This window comes from Phoca vitulina, unplaced genomic scaffold (genome assembly GCF_004348235.1).
Source record: "Phoca vitulina isolate PV1807 unplaced genomic scaffold, GSC_HSeal_1.0 scaffold99, whole genome shotgun sequence".
Taxonomy (NCBI): domain Eukaryota; kingdom Metazoa; phylum Chordata; class Mammalia; order Carnivora; family Phocidae; genus Phoca; species Phoca vitulina.
Genome location: NW_022589802.1, coordinates 2,949,010 through 2,965,013, shown reverse-complemented (window position 1 = coordinate 2,965,013; position 16,004 = coordinate 2,949,010). Strand labels below are relative to the sequence as shown.

General features: G+C 51.0%; 1 protein-coding gene across 8 annotated transcripts in view; it reads left to right on the top strand.

The window, feature by feature from the left end:
- The window catches only part of MTMR1 (myotubularin related protein 1), a 61,480-nt gene that overhangs the window by 29,258 nt on the left and 16,218 nt on the right, over positions 1–16,004 (top strand). For all 8 annotated transcript variants that reach the window (XM_032397408.1, XM_032397413.1, XM_032397415.1 and 5 more), the window contains 3 exons: positions 841–1,029; positions 10,549–10,734; positions 11,152–11,358. In XM_032397408.1, the coding sequence (XP_032253299.1) occupies positions 841–1,029; positions 10,549–10,734; positions 11,152–11,358 (582 nt within the window). The remainder of the gene's footprint in view (positions 1–840; positions 1,030–10,548; positions 10,735–11,151; positions 11,359–16,004) is intronic.

Genomic DNA, 16,004 nt, shown 5'->3' with positions numbered 1-16,004 from the left:
TCTAATATGGAAGGAAACAAGACAGAAAAAAACTCTAGTGAACAAAGTAGAAAGTGAAAAAATAAGCCTAACACCCTCAATAGGCTGTGGAGACTAACAAAGGCATAGCAAGAAAGAGCATACTGTTGCATTAACAGCATCCATCGCTGGGTTCGTCAAGCCATCTTAGAGCAAAGACACTCTCTTAGACGCTGAGTGGAATGCTGCACCCTTACCCAAGCCAACGTAGGGGCCGGCAGGGGCTGAAGTGTTTTAAACAGCTTTATTGAGGTGTAACTGCACATGTGCAGTTTGATGACTTTGAACATAACATGTCCACGCATGGCACTCTCACTATAACCAAGGAGGGAGTGAGCGTCTTTGAGCCTAGAGTTTGTGGTCGGGTATAATCCGGAGTCTCCTGGCTACCTGAGGAAAACTGGAGGTTTGGGGGCCTAGCTTTAGATCTCATAAGACACTGTCTTCACTTTGCCCTCATTCTGCCACATATGTGATCGTGAAGATACAAAGATGTTTTTAAATTAGGAGACAAAATAAAACGAGTCATTCAAATAGGAGTGAGGCTTGACATTAGTCAGTTTGACTTCGTTTCTGTTGTCCTTAGAGTCATAGAATTTGAGAGGTGGAAGGGGATTTTTGGAGCTTATCTAGTCAGACTTCTTTCCACCTGACACAGAGAGTTCCAGAGCCACTGTCATGCTGTCGTTGGTTTCAGCCCTCACCTTCGAGGAAAATGCAGAAGAGGCCTTGCTTGAAAAGACAACTTCTTTTTACTGCCTGGCAATCAGGGCACATATTGTTTTAGGAACCGTACTAATGTTTGTTGCTTACAAACACTAGGTGTTATCGTGGATTCATCCAGAAAGTCAGGCAACGATTACCCGTTGCAGCCAGCCACTTGTGGGTCCCAATGATAAACGCTGCAAAGAAGATGAAAAATACTTGCAAACGATAATGGATGCTAACGCACAGTCTCACAAACTTATCATCTTCGATGCCCGACAAAACAGTGTCGCTGATACCAACAAGGTACGTTCTCAGTAACGTTACAGAAATGGTGGCTCTTTTGTTACGTGGTGGCCGTAGGTTGTTATGCAGTTCAGTTAGACTGCGGAGTTCCTCCCCACCTGAAGGTGGCGTCTTCTGAGCAGCCCCCAACTATTCCTCACCGTTATATAACCTGTGAGGCTTTGTGCAGCGTCTCTCTCATTGCTTCTCCACCATCCTGGCTGCTGAATTAATTAAGCAAAGACCCAGAAAGAGGATTATCACCTAAAGAATCAAGTAAGACTTTTAATGAAATGATCATGAGGCCCTTGGGAGTCCCTTTAACCCGTGAACTATGGAGATAACTTGATTAATTCGTATCTGGTCTGAAGCTCTGTTAGAACGGAGTCACCTGTGTGAAACCAGGCACGTGTACAAAGTTGCCGTAAATCACATGCAGGAGTGTCATCCGCAAACCGCTCCCGTTCGAGCCCCGCTAGCTGGAGGGGACGGGATCCTTCACACCCAGCCACAGCTAAGAGGCCACGCCTCCAGCACCTGCTCTCCAAGTAGGAAAAGCTCTGAACTGCGTCATTTCTATTGCCCACGAATGCCTTTCTGACAGTGGTCCTGCCAGCGTGCATCTGGGAGAGGACTTGGCCCTCTCTGTGCGTCATTTCAGAGATCAGGAAGGTGGTGGCAGCCCTTCCCATCTCATGCTTACTTGTAAAATGACACTTGGGTCACAGACATGTAATGCGCACCTACTAGGGGCAGGTGCTGGGGGAAATACCAAGACAGATACGGTGAGGTGCTCTGTTATAGGAGGGGTCAGCTCGGCGTGTGGGGGGAGCCCGGAGAGGGCCTGGTCAGCCTTGCTGGTGAGGCTGGGGGGAGGCGGCATTAGGGCTAGCTGTGGATGGTGAGCAGGAAGAGACGGGCACGGGCATCTAACAGTGTGCCAGAGCACATCACTCACAAGAATGGCAAGATGTGTAAGGGTGCAGTCACCAACCCCACGCCCAGCCCGTGTCCCCCTAGCAGTGCCTGGGAGTCTGTTTCTCTTGGCAGCTTGGGCCTCTTCTTTCCATGGTGATTATTCCATCGTTGAGTACAACCTCCAAAAAGCCAACCTCCTACCGCCCCTGTCTCACTCTGGAGAGAAGCCATTACCTTCCGCTTCAGAGAGCACACAAGCCACCGGACATGCCATTTCCCCTCAGTCCCTGGGTGCTTGCCATGTGTCACGGCTTGCTAGGCACTGGGGAGGGACACACTGAGCAACAGTCACGCGATCTGCCACGTGGCCACGCAATGTGCCATGGAGGAACATAGAGCATGCTCAGAGAGTAGAAGGGGCCTGGTTACTTGCTCCATGACCCTGGGCCATGACTTCATCTGTCCAGACCACAAGTGCCTCGCCTCTCAAGTGAGAGCGACAGTATGTCTGCTTCCTGGAAGTACTGTACAGGGCCCCGGACAGGGCCTGTCCCGGAGAAAGCATTTGGTTCGTGGTAGCTGTCATCGGTCCTGAGCTCAGAGTGAGCTGCTCTGTCCGTGTGACCGTCATGACATCTCGCTGCCTGGGTCCCTCTCTCTGACCTGGCCAGCTCAGTCTCCTTCACTGGTTCCTCGCCTCTCCCCAACCTCCAAATCGTGGTGCTCCTTGAGCTCCATCCGGGCTCCTCTTTTCTACTTTGCACCATCTCCCCGGGCTGTCTCCTCCGATGCCGCGACTCCAGACACTCTCTGTATGTTGAATTTGATACCCAAGTTTCCATCTCACTCTGATCCCTCCTGAAGGCGAGGCAGAATGTCTGTCCCATTGTCACGTTGACATCTCTGTTCAGCTGTCTCCCATGTAACGACCTCCGTGTATCCAACTCGGCCTGAGAGGCAGGGCAGTGAGAACCCTGCGCTTGGCAACCAGTTTCGCCTGGGTTTCCCTCCAAGGTCTTCCCTTGCTGCTCTGTCACACCCTGAGCAGGTTATTGACCTCTCCATAAGCCTTAGGTCTGTAAGATGGAAGGTGACAGTGTGTGGCGTAGAGATGTACCAGGATGACACCTGAGAAGAATGCGCATCATGGCCGCAGCACATGATGCACATAAGCTCGCCACCCCGGTGGTCTGGCCTGGGGGGTGACTGGTGGTGCCAGTCACGGAGATGGGGAAGACCGGCAGAGGAACAGGGCGGGGAAGGACATGGGCAGGATAGGAGTTTCCTGTACAAATTAGCACAAACTAGGTGGCTTAAAATAACACAAATTGATTCTCTCACAGTTTGGGAGGCCAGAAGTCTGAGATCTGCCCAAGCTGTGCTCCTTCTACGGGCTTCAGGGGAGAATCTGTCCCTTGCCCCTTCCAGCTCCTGTTGGCTGCTCTGTGCGCGTAGCCACGGCGTGCGGATCTCTCCCTCTGCCTTCATGTGGCCTTCTCTACGTGTCTGTGTCTTCCCTCTTCTCTCTTCTAGGGATACTTGTGATGGCGTTTAGGGCTTTCCCTAGGTAATCCAGAATGGTCTCTTCATCTCAAGATCCTTGACTCGATGACCTCTGCAAAGACCCTTTTTCCAAAAAATGTCACATTCACAATCACCAGGGATCTGATGTAGATCTCTTTGGGTGGGGGAGTGTTTTTCAGCCTACCATGGGGAGTCATTCTCAATTAGTTCCCCATGCTCCCACAGCTGGTGGGTCATTAACCCCGTCAGTCTTTCCCCTTCCCTGCGTACTTCCTGTCACCACTGCAGGACTATCCCAGAGAAGTAAGAAGCGTGAGAAGAGCTGCATTCACAGAAGCAGTCTTCTAAACACCCTACAGAGCAAGGGCAGTTCTTTGTGTGTGAACTCATGTGGAAGAGGCAGAAGCAGGACACCAAACTGCATGTCTGGAATGATTTTGTCTGTAGTGCTGTTATGTCTAGGAACCAAACAAGTCCCTGTTAGCTCTTCTATATATATTACCATCTCATCTGCAAGGAGAGATCCTTTACTTCTTCCTTTCCAATCTGGATGCCTTTTATTTCTTCGTTTTGCCTAATTTCCTGGCAAGAACCTCTAGTACCATGTTGAATAGAAGCAGTGAAAGCAGTCATCCTTGTCTTGTTCCTAATCTTAGGGGAAAAGCTTTCAGTTTTTCACCATTGGGTATATTAGCTGTGGGTTTTTCATAGGTGCCCTTGTCAGGCTAAGGAAATTCCTTTCTCTTGTTAGTTTTTTGAGTGGTTTTACCATGAAAAGGTATTAGATGTTCGAAGGCCTTTTCTGTATCAGTTGAGATGATCCTGTGTTTCTTTTTTCCTTCAGTCTGTTAATGTGATGTATTCCACTGACTGATTTTTGTATATTGACCACTGTAGTGGGTTGAATAGTGTATCCCAGAAATTCGTGTTCATCTGGAACTTCAGAATATGACCTTATTCAGAAATAGGGTCTTAGCAGATGTAATTAGTGAAGAGGAGGTCATAGTGGAGTAGGGTGGGCCCTCAATCCGGTGCCTGGCGCCCTTAGAAGGTCATGTAGGGAAGATGGCAGGCGGCAGCGAGGCAGAGATGGGGTGCGCCACCGGAAGCCAGGAGTGGGGCACGCAACAGAGTCTCCCTCCAAGCCCCCAGAAGGAGCCAAGCCTGCCAGACACACTGGTCTCGGACTCGTAGCCTCCAGAACTGTGAGGGATCAAGTCTGTTGTTTTAAGCCCCCCTAGCTTGTGGTACTTTGTTACTGCGGCCCTAGGAAGCTCCTACAACCCCCTTACGTTCCTGGAATAAATCCCACTGGGTCCTGGTGTATAATCTCCTTAAGAGACTGCTAGATTCAGTTTGCTAGTATTTTGTAGAGGCTCCCTTCAGTCCAGTCTCCACATCATGGCCGGAGCGACCTTCTAAACGTCTGCCTCTGCACACACCCTCAGTGCCTTGAGGCGGTGACGTCTAGTTCCTGAACGGGGCCTCTGAAGCTCTCCACCCCCGGGCCCTTCCTTCCTGTCTCTGCAGCTCCCAGGCCCATGTCCCAACTGTTCCTGTAGCACGTCCCGGTGGCATCTCTGAGCCTTTGCCCCCAGAGCTAAGCATTCCCCCGTCCTTGAGATGACATGTCAGTGTCTCTTCCTCGGGGACGTCTTTCCAGATGAGCGGAGGTCTCCCTGTGTGGTGGTGCCCTGCACACAGTTGCAGTTCCTCATTCAGTGCACGTCCAGCCACCGGGCCCTCGGCGCCAAGTGGCAGGGACTACTCTGAGGGTCCCTGGAACCCAGTGATTACATAACAGCTGCTCCATGACTGGAGGAAGGGGTGCTTCAAGTGGTGGGGGGAGACCCCAGAGAGGGAGGGAGAGGTCCTCGATGTCAGGAGAAGAGGAGCATCCAGTGGGAGAACTGGGTGGGAGAGGTGTCTTAGCTTGGGCTGCTCCAACAAAATATCAGAGGCTGGGTGGCCTATGAACAACAGACATTTATTTCTCATAGCTCTGGATGCTGGGAAGTCCAACGTCACGGTAACAGCAGATCCCGTGTCAGGTGATAGCCCACTGCCTGGCTTGTAGATAGCCACCTTCTCACCGTGTCTTCGCACTGCCAAGAGCAAAATGAGGCCCACTGTCTTCTGTCTCTTCTTATAAGGGCACTAATGCCATCATGAGGGCTCCACCCTCCTGACCTCATCCCCTCCCAAAGGCCGCATCTTCTGACATCATCTTTTTAAGGATTAGGGCTTCAACACATGAATTTTGTGGGGACGAAAATGTGTAGTCCACTATGGGAGAGGTGTGTGGACTTTGGATTCTGAGGGCGTGGGCATCCTGCCCTGCCACTTTGTACCTCTGGCCCTTGGGAGTTGTCCGCCCTCTAGGAGGCTCCCATTCTCTCACCTGGGAACCTCCCCCTGCTGCTGAAGACTGGCAGACTGATGGGCGGATGGCCTGGCAGGCCTGCCCCAAGCGCAGAACAGCTGTGTGAAATCAGGGAAACCTGAGTCCATCCTTCAGCCGGCTGCTCCCTGGGGGTGTTCGGGTTTCTTTTTCCCACGAGGGCTGGGGATGGCCCTGCCGCCACTGCTGTCGGCTTATTCTTGGGGCCTTGTGGGCTAGCAGGGAACAGTGTCCCCACATCTCCGGCTTCTCTCCAGAAGCCTGCTTTGCCCCCATACAGAGAGGTCTGGCCAGCAAAGTCTTGTATTCCAGAACGCTCTGGACCCCCTCCCCCTGTTCCTTGTGGGGTACAGGTGGGGCGTCTTCTCACCCTCCTTCCCCTTCTGTCTCAAGACCTCCAGGTGCCTGTTCTCTGCGAAGCTATTTACTTCCATAACCTCATTTCCGGATTGTCATTTGTCTCATTTGTATCTTTAGTGATCAGTTTCTGGGCAACAGATTGCCTTTAAACGCCTTCTTCTGGTGCTCCTCCTTAGCACGGGCTTCCTCCGTGCTGAAGGCCTGGATGCGCTCGAGCCCAGCGCACCACCTCACGGAGCAGCTTCCCCGGGCCCCGGGGCTCCGGCAGGCAGGGGCTGGGCCCGGGGCCTCTGCCTGGCGCAGGGCTACAAACGTGGGAGGTGCTCGGTGAGGTAATCCTGCCCTGTGCTTGATGATCTTGGGGCAGGGAAGGCACCAAGCCTTGCATGGATTAGCATTAATTAAGAAAACTGATTTTACTTAATTAGCATTTAATCTGCACAGCGGCCCTTTGAAAGTCTTACAGGTGGGAAGGTTGGGGTGCAGAGAGGTGAGGGCACCATAACTATTTGGGTGGCAGAGCTGGGATTACAAACCCTTTCTCCCTGCCACCAAAGTCTGTGCCTTTCACCCCTCTGCTGTGTTGTTACTTCCTTTGTCAGCAGCATCTTCATTGGATGCTTCGGTGGTTTTTATGAAAATATAATTGTCATGGAGGCAGGACTGTGCTCGAGACTGCTTTGTCTGTAGTGGGTGTTACAAAGTGTTTCACTGAAGTTAAAGCATCTCCTAGAATTCTGTGAAATAACCTGAAGTGTAGCTGGTATCCACACACACGGACATTCTTGTTTTCCTGTCGGGCACATTAGCCACTTGCTTAGCCCCTGCTCCTACGCCCGGGGAACCGGCTTCTAGCCGCATGCAGCCCAGTCTTCCCTGGAACTACTTCCCTGCTGAGTTCTTAGATGTAGCCTGGGCTCTCGGACTCGGCCTCTTGTCCAGGTCGCTCTGCGGCCTGTCCTCTGTGCATGGGGGCCCAGGCCCCAGTGCCCCTGCCCCCAGCTCCCTCTCGGCCCTGCCCGTATTCCTGTGCTCCTGCCTGGCCCAGCCTCCTTAGACTGTCCTGCCTCATGTCCACCAGCCAACACCTTGGCTCAGTAGCCCTTTGGCACCCCCACCTGGCCTACTTCCGTTCTCCTGCCAGTGCCCCAGACTGCTGAATGTTCCATGAGAACGAAAGGCTCACAATGTGCAGGCTGGAGCCACTCCAGATTCATGCTGGAATTCTCCAGCCTCAGCTGGGCCCTCCCCACCCCCAGGCTCCCCAGAGGCCGCTTCAGCCCCTTTATGACTTTTTTTTCTAATGTACAACCCTGCCCCACCCCCTTCATCCTCAGCAGCTGACCTTGCCTTTGTGCAGAGGCCGCCCCAAGCCTCCTGCCACCAGACCTGGAAGCTGCCTTGTACTGCCGTCCACAGAAGCCTCCTGTTACGGTGGCCGAGTGGCCTCCTCTCTGTCCTCTACCGACTCTGCCGTGAAGTCTTTCCCATCTGCACGAATAAGCTGCCCCTCCAGCCACTGTCACCGTCCCCTTCCAGCTGGCGCTGTTGTTCTCCTGCCCTTTACAGACGGGCTTCTGGGAGCAGCTCTCGCCCTGAGACGCGGGGCGCGCACGACCGGCCGCTCGCCTCCTAGGCCTGTGAAGCGAGCTCCCGTCCCCGGCTCTGCCCAGACCGTTTGTGGTGCGGTCACCAAATCCAACGTGTATTTTTCAGTTCTTCTTTTCCTCGACTTCTCAAGCTTTTGGTAGTTTAGTACTTTTTCCTTTTCAAAATACTCTGCCTTTTTTTCTTCTTCCTCTAGTCTCTGGCAGCTCTTCTCAGTCTCCTTTGCTTTCTGTGCCTTAAACGCTGGCCTTTCTCAGGCTCCCAGGCTCCGCTTCTCTCCTGGCTTACCTGCTGACCTTGAGCACGGTGTGCCAGACCTCTGTCCTCCAACATCCTCCGTAGGCCGGTGACTTCGTGTCGGTAGCCACAGCTGCCTGCAGACCTTTCTGCTTACATTTCTCACAGGCACCTTGCGCTCACTATGCTGAAAGCTGAATACTCTGTTCCTTCTGTAATAGTCCGGTCTCAGGAAAGGATACCACTGACTCTTGGGGTGCCCGGCCTGGAATCCTGGGCGTCACTGCCTCCTCATGGGCTTCCTGCTTCCATCGCCCCAGTCAGCCATCGTGTCTTGCCCCTTCAAGATCTCCAGTCCGCTGCGTCTCTCTGCCCTGCTGCCTCTACCACGATTCCCTCAGCCAGATGAGTGCCCGTCTCCGAGCTGGTCTCCCTTCTGCCCAGCACAGCCAGTGGTCTGCCACAGTGCAAGTCTGACCCTCTCCCCGTGCCTGCGCCGTCCAGCCCCGGGCCGCCCTCTGGCCGCCTCTCCCACTGCTCTCGCCACCGCCGTGCCGTGCTCTCGGCTCAGCTGCTTGCCTGCCTCTCGGGGAGCCTCGTCCTCGCCCATCTCTGGGCATCTATACACCACGGCCCCTCTGCCCTGTGTTCTTGACCTTCCTCCCCAGGGCAAAGCTTTCCTGACTTGTGTTCTCAGCGCGGACGTCTCTTCTGTCCCCCTGACAGCCTCCCGGGCCTGGCCACGTGCCCCCAGCACACCCCGTGCTCTCCTGCAGCAAAGGACTTGCCCCCCTGCGCTGCACATGTCCCTCTCCTCACCCACCTGCCCTGCCAGATTGTGAATGCCTTGAGGACCAGGGTCTCCACTTGTCACCCCAGTATTTAGCTCAGGGCATTAATATCCACATGCTAAGTGGTTGGAGACGAAATGAAGGGTGTGGTCTTTGGGTTCACAGATGCATTTATTATGTCTTTGGAGATAAAATTCATATAACATTAATCTGGCTATTTTAACTGTCCCAGAGTTTACGATTCAGTGACTTCTGGTATATTCACAATGTTGTGCAACAATCCCCTCTAACTCCAGAATGCTTTCATAGCCCCAGATAGAAACCCTGTGCCCATTGGCAGTTGCTGCCCATTGTCCCCCCGCCCCCCAGCTCCTGTCAACCACTAATTTACTTTCTGTCTGTATAGATTTCCTTGTTCTGGACCTTTCATATAAATGGAATCATACAACATGTAGTCTCTGGGGCCTGGATTCTTCCACTCAGTGTGATGTTTTTAAGGTTCACTCACGTTGCAGCGTGTACCAGCACTTCTTACCTTTGTCTGACTGCATAAAGTCCCATCGTATGGAGAGAGCACATTTTGTTTGTCCATTCCTCCACTGCTGGGCAAGTGGGTTGCTTCCACTTTTTGGCTGTGGTGAATAGTGCTGCTGTGATCTTTCATGGACAAGTTTTTGTTCGAGTACCTGTCTTCAGTTCAGTGGGCATGGAATGGCTGGGTCACGTGGTAATTCTGGGCTTAAATCTGAGGAGTCCCCAAACTGTTTCCCACAGGGACTGCACGGTTTGAATCCCCGCCAGCAGCATATCCAGGTTTCAGTTTGTCTATGTTCTCATCACGGAGGGGTTCTGAATGTTGACCTTCACAAAATAGAAGCTAATTATAGACCAGATTTTGTTATGAGATTACCAAAGGGTCAGCCATAGCCCCTGTTTTTGTTTCATTTGCGTTTTATTTTACTTAAATTGCTTAAACCTCCTTGTTTGGGATTTACAAATAGTTTTATTATACAGAAATTTTTGTGGTAGTACAACTTTTTCTGTTCAGACAGATGGCACTAACAGACAGAACCTTTAAAAATTAACTCGCCTTGAGTAAGATCCAGTTGTTAATGGTTTAAAAACTGATGATGGGTGCAGGACAGTTGTTATGGGTTGAATTGTGTCTGCATAAAAAATATGCCAAATATCTAACTCCCAGTACCTGTGAATGTGGCCTCATTTTGAAATGAGGTCTTTATAAATGTAATCAAGTTAAGATGAGGTCCTATTGAATTAGGGTGGGCCGTAATCCAGTCTGACTGGGGTCCTTAGAAGAAGAGAAGAGACAGACACGAGGTGAAGGCCATGTGATAATGAGGCAGAGATTTGAGTCATGTGTCTGTAAACCAGGACCACCTGGGGCTACCAGAAGCTGGAAGAAGCAAAGAAGAATCCTCCCCAAGGGGCTTCTCAGGGAGCACGGCCCTGCCGGTACCTTGATTTTTGGCTCCAGCACTGTGAGAGGACATTTCTGTTGTTTTAAGCCGCTTGGTTTGTGGTACTTTGTGCCAGCAGCCAGGGGTGAATCCTACAAGGATTAGGAGGTTTATTATACACAGATGGCCTTGTTGCTTCCTTAACGGTCTCTTTCTGATAACACTAGAAACAATCGAAGTATGAACTCAGATGCAGTGCTGTTATGTCTTTTGTTTTTCACAGGCCAAGGGTGGAGGGTACGAAAGTGAAAGTGCTTACCCCAACGCGGAGCTCGTGTTCTTGGAGATCCACAACATCCACGTGATGAGAGAGTCCCTGCGTAAATTGAAAGAGATCGTGTACCCTTCGATAGATGAGGCACGGTGGCTCTCCAACGTGGATGGGACACACTGGCTGGAGTATATAAGGGTAAAGAGAGCTGGTCCTTGACATGCTTTCTGGTTAAGATTTCTCTGTGTACCTGCCATAAATCTGTGTCTCCACGTGGTTTCTCAGCACTGTAAAGAAGCACATCTTTGCAGTATTCTAGGCTCTCATAGTTTCCACAGGCAACATTCAGACTGTGGTCTTTGTTGAGGGATACTGCTTGCGTCAGATCAGGTTTGGAATGCACTTTGTGGCCCTGTAATAAACGACTGCATTTACTGTCGTCATTTTTCTTAGTGTTGGGTGTTCCCCACCCCCAGCGCTAATGTTTCTGAGTGATCCTCACTCGATTGCATTGTTTCGTTTATTGACCTGACTTCTTAACATTCTCCACAGAACTATTTTTTGCTGTCCTAGAAATTAAACGTAGCCTGCTCTAATGTGCCTTCTTTTCTGAAGATGCTTCTTGCTGGGGCAGTAAGGATTGCTGATAAGATAGAATGTGGGAAAACTTCGGTGGTGGTGCACTGCAGCGATGGTTGGGACCGGACAGCGCAGCTGACGTCTCTGGCCATGCTCATGTTGGACAGTTACTACCGCACCATCAAAGGGTTCGAGGCTCTCATAGAGAAGGAGTGGATAAGCTTCGGACATAGGTTTGCGCTGGTAAGCTGACACGGTGAGGTACATTCCTGACTGTTTTGTTCTCTCCTATGCATGTGTGTGTATCACACACACACACACACACACACACACACACACACACAGGCTTTCTGCTCTGTATCAGACCTGAGTCAGCATAATAGAATACCATGGACCTCAGCATGGTATGTTTTTGGTAGGGCACTCTGCTTTTTAAAAATTTTTTTAGTGTAGGTATGTTGTTTTTTTTAATAAATGAGGTAAAATTCATATAACAGAGTTAGCCATCTTAAGGCATACAGTTCAGTGACATTTAGTACATTCACAATGTTGTGCAAACACCGGTTTTGTCTGGTTCCAGAACATTTCTTCACCCCCAAAAGGAAACCCTGTACCCGTTAAGTAGTCCCTCCTCATCTCCCCCTCCTCCAGCCCCTGACAATCACTAACCAGCTTTCTATCTTTCTCAATTTGCCTGTTCTAGGTGCCTCCTGTAAGTGGAATCATACAATATTTGTCTTTCTGTGACTGGCTTATTTCACTAAACACACTGTTTTTAAGGTTTATGCATATCATAGCATATATAAAAACTTAATTCCTTTTTATACCTGAGCAGTATTCCCTTTGTTTATCCATTTCTGTTGATGGACACTTGGATCATTCCCACCAGTTGGCTCTTGTGAATAATGCTGCTATGAACATTGGCATACAAGTTTTTGCCATGCAGAGTACCACAAACTGAGTAGCTTAGACAATAGAAATGTATTGTCTCCCAGTTCTGGAGGCTGGACGTCCAAGATCCAGGTGCTGGCAGGGTTGGTCTCTCCTGAAACGTGTCTTCTCGGCTCGTGCGTGGCCGCCTTCTCACCAAGTGCTTACATGGCCTTTCCTCTGTGTGCACCTCCCTGCTGCCTCTCTCTGCATCCAAATTTCCTCGCCTTAAAAGGACACCAGTCAGACTGGATTAGGGCCCAGCCTCTCAGCCTCCTTTTAATCACCTCTTTATAGACCCTGTCTCCAAATATAGTCCCATTCTGAGGCCCTGGGGGTTAGGGCTGCAGCGTAGGAATTGGGGCAGTACACAATTCAGCCTGCAACGGCCTGCTTTCACACTTGGGGACATACCTAGGAGTGGGATCGCTGGGTCATCTGGTAGCTATTCTCGAGCTGCCGTTTGTGTTTTAGTATAAATGGCTGTTCGTTCCTGGTCTTTCCCAGTCATTGAGCCAGTGGGGATTCGTCTTAACTGTGCATGGCACTGGAATATGCCTGAAGCCTCGTTCAGACCCACTCCCAGAGAGCAGGAGGATGGGCAGTGGCTGGGGGGTGCTTTGGTGGCTTCCGCCGTGGGGGTACCAAGTACATGGGCCGTGAGGAGGAGGAAAGGCAGCTTCACAGCCTGGGAGCCACATGCCCTTCGGGGGCCGTCATTGGAACCTCCTCTGCACTGCGCCCCTTCCCTCTGTGCGCCTCGGTCCCCTTCTCTGAGGTGGTGTGTTGTGCAGCAGAGGTGAATTTGTGTATGTCAGATGCTTAGGACCGGGCCCTGAGGACAGGTAGGTTTAGTGGCGGGGGGGGGGGGGGGGGGGGGGGGGGGGGCGCGCCGCGGGGGGGGGGGGGGGCGAGTGAAGCTCTCCCCAGTGTTTGCATCTGGTCACCTGAAGGCTCCCAGGCCATTCCCTGCCACCACTCCTCCCCACACTGTGTGTCCTGGGAGAGAGGGAGCAGGCAGGGGCCCTTGACTAGATGGGCGGTGCTGAAGGTTATGGACTGAGAAGCCCGCCGTGGCCATGCACAGCACGCATCGGGGTGTGCGTGCACGCTCCGCTCCTGGCCCTACGTGCTGATGCGGGTTCGTCATGGTGATAAGATCATGAGATTCCTAACGGCTGCAGTTTACTGAGCACCACTGTGCACCCACACCCAGCACTGTTACATGTATCATCTGGTTTAATCCTAGAGCCACCCCGAAGCAGCTGCTGTAACAGATTTCAGGAGTGTGACCCAGCTGTTGAGGGTGGAGCCAGTTCCCAAGCCGCAGTTGCAAGCCTGCCGTCACCTCCTTGCTGCCTCCCTGTACTCTACCCTCGAGTTTCTGTCAGTGAGCCATCTAAGTTCCTCCCTGAGGCCAACTCCTGTCCTTGGCCCCCTGTTCCATCATCCTGCCTCTGGCCTGCCTCCCCCTCCCCTCTCGCCTAGATGGGTCCCACTGGCATAGAAACATGCCATTATTTATCCCACCCTGGAAACCAACCCTCTTGACCCTACTTTTCCTCCAGCTGTCACCGCAAAGATCTGTCCCCTTTACGATAAAGCTGTCCTGTACTCACTTTAGCCAGGCTTCCTCCTCCCAACACCCACCCCACCCCGAAACTGCATGTTACAGCCACCAATCGCTGCCACTTTGCCCAGCCCTTCTCCTATTTGGCCTGAGCACTTGATGCTGTTGGTTCTTCCCTATTTCTGGAGACCGTTTCTTCCCTTGGCTTCTAGGTCTCCACAGCCTTTTGAATTTCCTCCTATCTTTTGGTCCTCCCTCTCTCCCCAACCTCTTAGTGTTGGGGTGCCCTAGGACTCAGTCCTCAGATTGCTTCTCTTCTCTCTGTGTGCTTAATACCTTAGTGATCTTGACTGGTCCCACGTCTTTAAATACATGTGCTTCAAATCTGTTGTCTCCTCCTCAGTGCCACTGATGCCCCCTTCATTCCAGCCTGCCCATCTCCCTTGGGGCTGTGATGGCAGCCTCCTAACTAGTTTCTCTGTTACCTATCCCCTTCCAATCCATTGTCCTCGCTGCAGCCAGATGGAGCGTTCCAAGAAGCAGATCTCATGCTGCCATTCCCCAGCACGAATCCCGTGGCCTATGCGGTCATGGGCAAACTCCTCAACTCAACATTTGAGGCCCTTGGTGATCTGGCCTAGTCCACCTTTTCAGCCTTGTCTTGCCTCCCTCCCCTTGCCTCATGCCCAGCTACTTACGGTGCTCTCGGTATCCCCCACCATGGTCCCACTGCTTCTACTACAGTGCATCCCTGGCCAGCCAGGAAGTAGGCACATCCTTCTGTCCTTCAAGGTTTATCTCAAATGAGACCTCCTCCATGACTGTGACTCGTGGGATTTGCCTCCTCTGGTCCCTCCTTTGCCCCGTCCTAGGTTGGTCACTTGTTCCTTTGTGGCCCCACCATACCCATTCCAGACTTGGAAGCCCTGGGCACATTTTAGTGCCCTTGTTATTTGCAGGCCTTTCTCCCATGACTAGACTGCAAGTGAATTATTTGTTTAGCACAGGTACTTTGTCTCATTTATCTTGGTACCTCAGGTGTATAGCCAAGAGCGTGGCCTCTATGGGACACCATGACATGTCCTGAAATTCCAGGGGCCAGGCAAGATGCCTTGCGTACACCAGAGGAATTCAGTGAATGGCTGTCAAAAGGATGAATCTTAAATTGCGAGCGGTCATGCAAAACCGTTCCCGAGGTGCCTTAAATACTGAAGAGCAGGTTCTACAAATTATTTTGTAAAGGGGAAGTACAGAGATAAGTCAACTTACACAGCTGCTGTGGAAAACAGTATGGCGGTTCCTCAAACAATTAAAAATAGAACTACCCTGTGATCCAGCAATTCTGCTTCTGGGGATACACCCAGAAGAAGTGAAAACAGAGACTTGGATAATTGCACACCCACGTTTATAAACAGTGTGATTCACAGTAGCCCAAAGGTAGAAGCAACCCTGGTGTCCATCGACAGATGAATGGATACATAGAATGTGGTCTGTCCATACAGAGGAAGTGTTATTCAGCTTAAAGAAGGAAGGAATTTCTGACACATTCTACAGCATAGATGAACCTTGAGGACCTTCTGCTGAGTGAAAGAAGCCAGTCACAAAAGGACACATACTGTAGGAGTCCACTTGTAAGAGGGACCGAGAGCAGTCACATTCATAGGGACACAAAGTACACTGGTGGGCGCGGTGGGGTGGGGGGGAGCTGATGTTAATGGGGAAGAGTTTCAGATTGGAAGGATGGATGGTGGGGACGGCTGCACTGCTGTGTGAATGTACTTAATACCACTGAGCTGTATGCTTAAAATGTGGCCCGTTTGATGTTCTGTATGTTTCACCACAATCGAAAACCAATAAAAGAAAGAAGACCAACTACTGTAACTGCGAGGCGTGGATTTCCTTGTTTTTATGTCTCTCCTGCTGGCAGTTTCAGAGACCCAGTATTTCTCGTGCTTTCTATGTGGTGGTTGCATCAGACCTTCGTAATGTTTCTTTCTCATCCTTTTACTTAGTTATCAGAGTATTTGAATCTCCTCTTAGAATGCTCACTTTCAAACTGTTTTTTAATTTGACATTTTCAGTGTTTTGTCCCGTTTGTGTTTGAAGTTCTTTTAACTTTTACCAGGAATCTATGAGTATGTTCTAAAACACTGAAAGGTGTGAAACACACTATTGGATGTCAAGAATGTCTCAGAACTGCAGAAGAACACAACACTGGGCTGCCTTGAGCAAGGACTCCCCATTACCATTTCAAGTGTGAGATTTGGGGACTCTCTGAGTCCTGTAGAATTGGTTAAAATGTGTAGATTATTATTTGATTCTCAGACTTCCTGACATTTCTGAAAAATGGGAAAACCTGTTTTTCCATCTGTGGAGGAAATGGCCATCG